The sequence below is a fragment of the Triplophysa dalaica genome, chromosome 8 (assembly GCF_015846415.1).
Source record: "Triplophysa dalaica isolate WHDGS20190420 chromosome 8, ASM1584641v1, whole genome shotgun sequence".
NCBI classification, from domain to species: Eukaryota; Metazoa; Chordata; class Actinopteri; order Cypriniformes; family Nemacheilidae; genus Triplophysa; species Triplophysa dalaica.
Window position 1 is genome coordinate 24,913,919 of NC_079549.1, and position 9,901 is coordinate 24,923,819.

Here is a 9,901-nt window from a genome sequence, read left to right on the forward strand (position 1 = left end):
AAATGTTTTCAACAGCGCTGTCTGCCGCTCACAGATCTTTCACATTTCCTTATGTCGCCATCAACAATTACAAACTATTAAACCAGTACTGTACTTAAGGAATATATTATTGTCACATGACTTCAAAGTTCACGTTTAATGATTTTAATGAAGTGATTTCAGGAATAAAACAGCAGAAGAGAAATATGTTTATGTTATTTGAAGCAGTTTCTTTGGTCATGTTGTTGAAGGGGCAGAAATTGAGTTTATTCATTTACTCATTAATCCAAACTTTCTCTCAGGTCTTGAAGCCTACTTATAAACGTCATCTATCAGATCTGATACCCAGTAAACATTCAACTTAAATCAGTGTGATATCATTAATAATAGTTATGAAGCCTCTATGTATCAGCCTAAATGCATTATTTCAGATAAAAACGTGATTTCAATCGAAGACGATGCGTCTCAGTGAAGACATGAGAATGTTTTTAGGGGAAGTGCGCCCTCCTGCGGCTCTCTCTGTACATCACACACGACACATCTTCAATGAACTTATCTTCCTGTTTCCTCCCGTTATTTAGTTTAAAAATAATTTCATATAGATTGATCTCATAAAGAGCATATTCTGAGGATTTATATAGACATTTTAATCATAAATGATTTTTCCCCGAAGCAGAAATGACACGTTTTAAATGTCCTTTTATTTCTGTGTATTTAGAGCTAAAGCGTTTAACTTCAACAAATGGAATCTGTCTGATCATCCAGTTCGCTGACATACAAACATCAACCCGACCAGTGATGTGAGATCAGACGGGTCTAATAGACGGGTCTCTTTTTGATAAAGAAAGATTGCGCAGGAAGCTGAAGGAGTAATGCTGGAATGATCTGAATCACAAAACTTCATCTAAACTTCACACGTGAGCACATTACGCTGCGGTGTGATCCTCTGAACACGAGCAGAACGGGAAGGTTCCACAGCACGGCTGCAGCCACGGCTTCCACAGAACGTGTTTCCACGTCAGCTGATTCTCCACCGGCGTCAGAGTGCTGCGGTGCTCCTTCACGGCTCGCTCCACTCTCATCAGAACCTCAGAGAAGCGCGCTTCTGTCTCGTGTGTGAGACGACGGCTCTCTGACGGATCTCTGCTCAGATCAAACACCAGAGGAGGATCGTGGTGCGTCAGGTGCTCCCCGTGACAGAAGCAGATCTTTGTGTCGTAACATCCAATCGCTCCCGGAGGAGAGAACTTTGGTGTGGAGAAATGAACTTTGAAGACAGAATCACCTGAGAAGGTCACAGGATGATGTTTAATGTGATTGCGTGTGTTTAATGAGTTGAGTTGTGTTGTGTTGTTGTACTCACTGTTGTTGGGGTGCCAGCGTACAGCGTTCAGATACACGCCGCAGTAATGAAACATGAACTCGTGCACGGAGCGATCCGTTCGACCCTCCAGCAGAGGCATCAGATCGTGACCATCCAGGATTCTGAAGAGGTGAGACATCAGCATGTGTTTCAGCATTTATATGGATGTGTGTTGTGTTGTTGTACCTGTCATGAGGCAGATCTCCTCCAGCCAGCTTCACTAGGGTGGGATAAACATCCATCAGACTGGTGGGCTCTGAGATCTCTTTCCCAGCTGAAAGACGTCCCGGCCAGCGGAATATTCCAGGAACTCGGATGCCTCCCTCCCAGCCTCCCATCGCTTTACCACCTGCACTGACACACACCAACACCTCACATGACAGGTCAGACCATCACATGTACTCAACTTCTGATTCACTTTATTCTAGATGAATGATTCTCTTTAATGATGAATCATTGATGCCTTAGATGTGTGAATGTTGCAATTTATTACACGGCTCATTTGAATGCTTGATTCTGATTGGCCAGTCGCGACATTCCAAGGGTTGTTTTTTTCAAATAATAACTGCTCAAAACTAACAAGCAGCCGGCTGTTATCACCAAATAAACCCCTTCAGTGTGACACAAGACCCTCACCTTCACGTCCTGATCACACTGATGGTGATTATTTCTGTGATAACAACCAGCTACCTGTACATTATCACTTACATAAATGATGGATTTTTTTTTTCATTCAATCATTTTAATATTTATTAGCTTTCCTGTAGCTCAGTGGTAAGCGTTAACAACACAAGGTTGTGGGTTCGATCCCAGGGGATTGCAAATACCTATGTAAAATGTATAGGATAAAGCAATGTAAGTCACTTTGGATAAAAGAGTCTGCCAAATGCCTAAATGTAAATGTAAATGTATTTACAATTTTTTTTCTTTTCGTTTTTGTCCCCTAAACCATATCGTACATTTATCAGTTTGGCACTTTTTTACATGTGAAGTATACTAGTCAACGTTTGAAGTGGATCAAAACCTTTCATCAAAGTTGTTCTAAATTCAAAATGTGTTTCTTTAACAATTCGTGCATAACATGAAAGTCCGTTATAAGTCTATGTTGTCATTAAAGAAATGTCATCCTTAATGGCTTTTGATGGTCACCAGACTTGATTGTTTGTCACTAGGTACCAATTGACCTGTCACAGGTGTCCAAAATTGGGAACTGGTTATCATTTAAGGCTTTTGCTTCATTTGTTGTTTTTTATTCATGACTTGTTTCAGGCATTTGTTAAACCATGCAATTCATGCTTGGTTTACAGTACAGAGATTATTCATCTGCTGACACTTAAATGTGTGACAAGTCAATTCACACCATGTGAGAAATAATCATATCTGGGCAACATTAAAAGTGATGAGGAATGAAATCCCATTGATGACAACATTGATTATACCTAAGTGTTTATACATGAATTTAGAACAATTCCTGTTCTTGTCTTAGGAACATTTTGATTAACTTTTTTGATCCACTTCAAATGATGACTAGTGTATTTCTACACACACCTGCACACCACACAAAATATAATATAATCATAATAATTCAACGTGACAGATCTTATTGTGTTCAGGAGATTGTGTCTCACACACAGTGTCCAATAAACCGAGATAAGGAGTTTAGATATCACAGCTGTCAGAGGATCTGTTGCTCGTGTTAATCTTTAACAAACTCGAGATGAAAGTGATAGGAGACGTTCACATCAAACTCACTTGTGTGATATCAGAGGATTATGTGATATGAGGTGATTTATGATCAGTTATTCAGACATTTATATCTTTTAAGGTCATGAAATTCAGTTTTGCTTTAGTGTGTCTGTGCGTCAAACCTCGATACACTCCGTTCCATCCTCCTTTCTGACCCTGTTCATCTGAGTCCTCGATGTGACCGCCGTGATCTGATGTGAAGTACATCATGGTGTTATTAGTCAGATCCAACCTTTCAACGGTCTCCATCATCCGACCTGTCAAACAGACCACGAGTCACGTGACTCAAACATGTCCTCTCACCAGTCTTTAAAACACAGAGGCTCAACACATCTCCTGCTCAGACAGGAATGTAAAGGTGATGCAGGTTTACTGTCTGCATATGAAACAGTCAAAGTTAAGTTTCAGAACGAGCTCTGTCTATCAAATGAAACACAGGTTTCTTGACTTTTCTTGAAGAGGTGTTCTCGTTCTTTAAATGACAGATGGATGAGTAAGAGACTCTCTCACCAACCATCTCGTCCACTTCTTCTACATTATCACCGTACAGGCCGTGTTTGCTCTTTCCAGCGAAGACCTCACTCACAAAGAGAGGTGTGTGCACATGTGCCAGCGACAGGAAGAGAAGAAACGGCCCGTGTCTTTCTCTGAACATCAAGAAACACTCACATGAGAAACCAGAGAACACTCCTGCCGTAAGCACAACTGACAGAGAGTGTGTGTGATTGTGTGTGTGTGTGCATGCGTTTGATAGTGTGTGATTTTGATTGTGTGTGTGTTCGTATGTGTGTGTGATAGTTTGTGTGTGATTGCGTGTGTGTGTGTACTTACTCGTGGGTGCATGCGTGCGCACGTGTGTGTGTGCTGCGTGCGTGTTTGTGTGTGTGTGCTTGAGAAAACAATGATAGAGTGATGTGTCCAAACACGTCTGAATCTTTACACATTAGCACACAACCGTGATGAAGAAGTCAAGTATGTATGCAAATGAAGTCTGGTGTTCTTCCCAGATTGGTTACCTCTCCACGAAGCGCTCGGCTTCACTCATCAGACGTTGGTTTAATGTCCGGAGGTTCAGGGGCTGCTCGACCACCTCGCCGTCTCTCATGACGATGCAGTTCCAGATGCGCAGGTGTTGAAAGGGCACGTACCACAGCAGAAAGACCAGCAGAGAGAGAACGGTCAGAGACAGCAGGAGACGGACGCTGACCTCCATCAGACCCACACATCTCAGCGCACACAGCGTGACACACGCCAGCGTCAGCAGCACACACATCTGACGCAGTTGAGTCTGAACGTCAGACAGTATGTCTGTGTCCTCACCGGCCTTACAGTCATTGAAGTTTGTGAAGGGAAGGCCGTAGAAGAAGGTGAAGCCGTGATTGTTGGGATGATGACAGTGGTCGTGTCTGCTCTCACAGTTCACACCTAAATGCCATTTACCTGCAGACGCCCCAAACAAACACAACCAGAGATGAGAACAACACCTTTCATTTCAAGCATGTGAAGCATCTGTCAAGATGACACGAGCACACTAAACTCATCAGGATGAAAAGGATTCAATGTCACGCGTTGTGTTGAAAATATCTAAGCAGATCAACACAACCAGAGATTTTCTCAGATCTGACATCCCATCATCAGCTGCTCTTCATGACAGGTTTTTACATACAGTTCTCATGAGGATCACACAGACTTCTCTTGTTGTGTGCTTCTGCTGTATTACATTCAAATCTCAATAACTTTGATGTTTTGTTATCGAACGCAATGACATTTGTGACCCTGGATGGACAACAAAACCAGTCTTATGGGTAGACCTACACACATCAGAAACCAGAGAAGACTCCTGCTGTATGTACAACTGACAGAAGATAAAAACTGTGTGTGTGTCTGCGTGTGATGGCATGGGCCGGTATGAGATTGTGACGGTGTGATATCCTTTAGCAAAAGTTTCACGGTAATAGAATCACAAACTAAAATGTGTCATTTTCAAATGTGTGCGTGTACAAACAACAACTGGACACAAATACATTCATAGAACATATGTATGTCTTGTAAACATAAAGCCTTAAAATGATAATACTCTTTCAATAAATGTATTTTTGTCATAGCCCATATATGAGGGCTAAACATCAAACATTACATCACATGACTTAATGATGTGTTTGTGTAAACTCAGCTCATACCTTACGAACGCTATCACCGGAAATTTGAGTTGTTTTGAAACCTTGACTCTCTCAAACCTCTGTAAAGCTTGAAACCATATACAGCCCATGCCTACTTATGGATCAATTTTTATGGTTTATTTTCTATTAAATAAACAAATGATAGATGTTCTTCCAGAGCAACCCAGAGAAGAGTTCTTAACATCCATATGTCTAACACATCTCCAGACAGACATCAGTCTGATTCAAACAATATGATTTTGTTCCTATATTCATAAACATCTACATACTGTATCTTCATCAACAATGTTTTGCTAATATCAGTAAGTGATGATGATGACAGACAGTACTGAACTGTATTTGAACTGTGAGCAGGTGAAGAACTTTAACCAGAGGAAACGATTTAAGAATTATCAGCTATAATATATCGCCTAAATTTTACTATCGGCCAATAACATTCAAATGTCAGACATTTAATATCTCTTTATATATATTATATTATTTAAATATCCTAATGGTTTTGACCCAATGTTGTTTGAGCTATTGCCAGAGAAGTTCCTGTGCTACTTATGACTGGTTTTGTGCTCCAGGGTCACATTTGTTTTTGACAAACGCCTTCTGAAGTGGATGAGATGATGGACAGGATTGGACATGTAAATGTTTCTTACCCACGATTCCAGTGGTGTAGCCCTGTTTCTGAAGGAGTTTAGCGAAGGTGGTCTCATTGGGTGGAAGCCCCCCTGATCCTCCAAGAAACAGAATCACCTGAACCCTTCCAGTGCTTCCCAAACCTGTGATACCAACATCACATTCATTCATGAAACACCACGGAAAACAGAGATCCTGCATGAACATGGTGAATGTGATCATGTGATCACGTGTGAAGCCGTGTGTCTGGTGTGATGTCTGACCGGAGCGCAGGGCGTATCGTCCCGTCATGAAGGCAGTTCTGCTGGGGGTGCAGAGAGGTGCGGCTGATATGTGCTGCGTCAGCTTCACTCCGTCTGCGGCCAGTCGGTCAATGTTTGGTGTTCTGAACACAAATTAAAACATTTTCCTGTAGAGAACTACACTTCAAAATGACATTTCCTCACATGACGCATCTCATTTATATGGTTGGTCTTTTACAGAGACCCTCAGATGTTGAAGATCACGATGGGTTTGGACCGACATGATGATGGTGAGTAAATAATGACCATATTTACTGTCTTAGCCGTATTTACCTGATGGTGTCGTTGCCATAGCAACCGATATCACCGATGCCTAAATCGTCCACCATTATGAGCACAAAGTTGGGTCTGATGTCATGATCTCCACTTGTGAGGTTTGGGCTTGAAAGGACGAAGATGAGCAGACCGACGACACACAAGCGGCTCCTGCACACACACACACACGTGCACACACACACACGTGCACACATACACGCCCACACAATCACACACACACAAGTCTGGTTTATGATCTCTGTGGGGACAGTCCACAGGTGTAAGGAGTTGTATACTGTACAAACTGTTTATTTTATCCCCTAACACAACCCCTAAACCTAAAGATCATAGAAAACTTTTTGCATTTTTAGATTTTCAAAAATGATCGTTCTGTAAAATTTATAAGCTTTTGTGCTCATGGGGACCTCAATTTTGGTCCCACAGAGACACAAGTCGACATGAGCTGGTGTACATTCAGGTTTAGGTCCCCACTAACATATAAAAACATAGTCCACACACACAGTCTGAGTTTATTTTCTATCACCAGTGAATTGTAAATGTCCAGGTTTACATCAGCTGCTTTTATAATAATTATATCTGTAATGAAACCAGCAGATGACCCCCCTGATAGCACAAATACATCTGGCTTAAGTCTATTTAACGTCTGCATTTACATCTGCAATACATAGTTTGCTCATCTGCAATACGTCTCAGAGACGTCTGCTGTCAGACGTCATAACAGACCTCTTTCTAAGATGTGTTTACGCAGCAGATCTCCAGATCTTGAACAGACGTATTACAGACGTTCAGACGTCTCCGAGACGTATTGCAGATGAGCAAACTATGTATTTCAGATGTACATGCAAACACAAATAGACGTAAGCCAGATGGATTGTGCTATCTGGGACACATACCTCAGAAACATCACCCGCATCATGTCCACAGGAGTGTGTTAAGTTCTTCAGCTGAGATATGAAACATAAACATCTGTGAAGAGCACAAACTTCTCCAGACACATCATGAGATCTGAAGGACTTCAGGTTCCGTCACATCACAGGTTCTCCTAGACTCTCTCTCTCTCTCTCTCTCTCTCTCTCTCTCTCCTCACATGCTTATTGTAGTCTTTTCACATGTATTTGCACAGATGACGTAGATTACGTCGCACATGATTGACACAAAGAGATGAATGATTGAAGAATTGCTGTCAGGTCTTCATTAAACTAAACATTTGTGTGATATTATAAACTTCTAGCGCGTATTTTAGAGTTTTCACACTAAATCTTTCTAATTAAATATGAAGTGATTCACTAACAGACTTTGAGCGGAGCGTTTGTATGACATTAAAACTTTACATGACGATAATCTTCCGTTGTGTGTTTATCTGACACGAACATGTGCAGTTATGAGTTTATCTTCTGACGCACAGCAGACGAGCTTCTTTCTTACCTTTCGTTGACTCTTATTGAAGATATTTGTCCTCTAGTACTGATTCATTTCACACTATTTCACTTCTTTATCTGTTTTCTGTGCCGGAGTGTGAAATATTCACATTTACCGTAAACACAGACAGAAAGACGCAGAAGGATTAGCAGTAAAACAAGAGCTGTACAACAACAATGACATGAACTTTATTTCTGAAAGTCTAATGTGAGCGGGATTTAGTTTGGTCAAGAAAAGACTTGTATGAGTTTTATTCAGTTTCTGTATTAAGATGTGTGTATGTTAGAGAGTACATGTGTGTAAAGTGGATTAAATACGGTAATGTCAACAAATATTGACCTCATGGAGTCCGGTGTTATGCTGAAAAATGCACCCCTGCCAGATTATGCACCCCCTCATCCCCACAATGGTTAGGGTTAGGATTAGGTGTTAGGGGAGGGGTTAGGATTAGGTGTGGGGAGGGGAGTGGTTAGAATTAGCCAATCAGACAGCGTGTGTTTGAAGGGGGTGCTTAATCTGGCAGGGGTGCATTTTTCGGCACAACACCTGTACAACATCAGTGTCCCGAGGAAATCGAGGTATTTTATACTCCGAGTGAGTAACCAGAGTAACATACTCCGTGAACATAAACTGGTCGGGATCAGGTTTTATTCCGCAAATTTAGGGTTTGTTACAATCTGCACCCCTTTAAGAAGCGCGAGCGGTGTTGAAGCTGCATACGTCATTTGTTTATTGATTTGTGTCCTAATCGCTCTATTCAGTCACACAGAACTTATAATATTTTGTCTGTTTATTCTGGAACTCATAGATGAGGAAGCTGCATTAATTCACAGAGAATTATATTTATGTCGGGAGAGAATTGTGAGGCCCCGTTTGGACGTTTTATCTTAACTTTTAAGGCCAGTTTAAGAAGTTTATTTAACATTTCCCAATCAGGCATCCTACTAGCAAGAGCATTTTATATCTTTAAACTTTCCTGAATGAATGATGTTGTTGTATATTTTTTATTGTCATATTCAGCTGCTGCCAAGATCTTTTTATTGCAGAAGGATTGTACCTACATGAGAGAGAGAGAGAGAGAGAGAGAGAGAGAGAGAGAGAGAGTTAAATATAATTCCCATTTTCAGTTTCAACAAAATAAATATAAAAGTGATTGACATATAAACTTGCGCATTAACACATGAAGCACTTTTCTCTCACGCCAACTCTCTTTCTTTTTCTTCTCCGTCTGTGTTGCTCTTTTATATTAATATTCACTGTACACTTGTAACAGTTCCTTCAATTCCATTGACGAGAAATGAACAGAGCGCTTCTTGTCACGTGCCGTTGCCATGGTGACTCGTGCTATCTTCACTCAATTGATGATGGCTTTTCATCGCCATGCTGCACGCGCGTAACCTATGGAAGCCCGTTTAGGCCATATATTAAAACATGCACACAATGCTTCCAGTACATCCATTTGTGCCTTTTCATGATTTTAAATCAAAAGGGATATTGTCGTTTTAATTGTGTTTAATATTCCTTAATGTGCTACTTTACCCAATATGTGGATGTCATTATTTTTTCAAGAAGATATGTATAAAGCTATTTGGTTTAATTAATTCAACACAAAAGGAATTCCTGCCCCTCGTGACGTTAAATTAGAGTTTTATAAAGCGAGTCAATTGATCTGTGCAAGAAACTGAACGCTATTATCACATTTTAGGGTGAAATCTAATCGCATTCATGTGCCCCACGCACTACAGGCCAGATTCTTTGTATAGTGGGAGTTCTGGGGGAGATGAACAGCTGTTTTTCTTAAATATAGCCGTTATACATAATGAATGCAAACAACACATCTTTTCCCCCTTCTCTTAGACAACCGTTCACGTGATGTACCCTTCATACAGTTAACCTACTTTTAAGGGGACAAAACGCGTTTTAGAACGCGACCTATCGCGTGCACAAACCGATTGCATGTGGCTGTGCAATGCACTGCTGATCATAACGTTCTAAATAACATAAAGATC

The 9,901-nt window shown here is 40.9% G+C and overlaps 1 protein-coding gene across 1 annotated transcript; it reads right to left on the reverse strand.

Annotated features, from left to right (window-relative positions):
- Positions 1–661: 661 nt before the first annotated feature.
- arsh (arylsulfatase H) lies at positions 662–8,006 on the reverse strand. The gene is made up of 11 exons (XM_056754620.1): positions 7,899–8,006; positions 7,367–7,417; positions 6,471–6,623; positions 6,159–6,280; positions 5,916–6,038; positions 4,105–4,528; positions 3,599–3,735; positions 3,211–3,345; positions 1,529–1,691; positions 1,343–1,464; positions 662–1,264 (listed from the first exon to the last, which is right to left on the reverse strand). Exons 2-11 carry the CDS (start codon positions 7,387–7,389, stop codon positions 906–908), a joined length of 1,761 nt encoding a protein of 586 aa, XP_056610598.1. The 5' UTR covers positions 7,390–7,417; positions 7,899–8,006; the 3' UTR covers positions 662–905.
- Between the last annotated feature and the right edge of the window lie 1,895 nt (positions 8,007–9,901).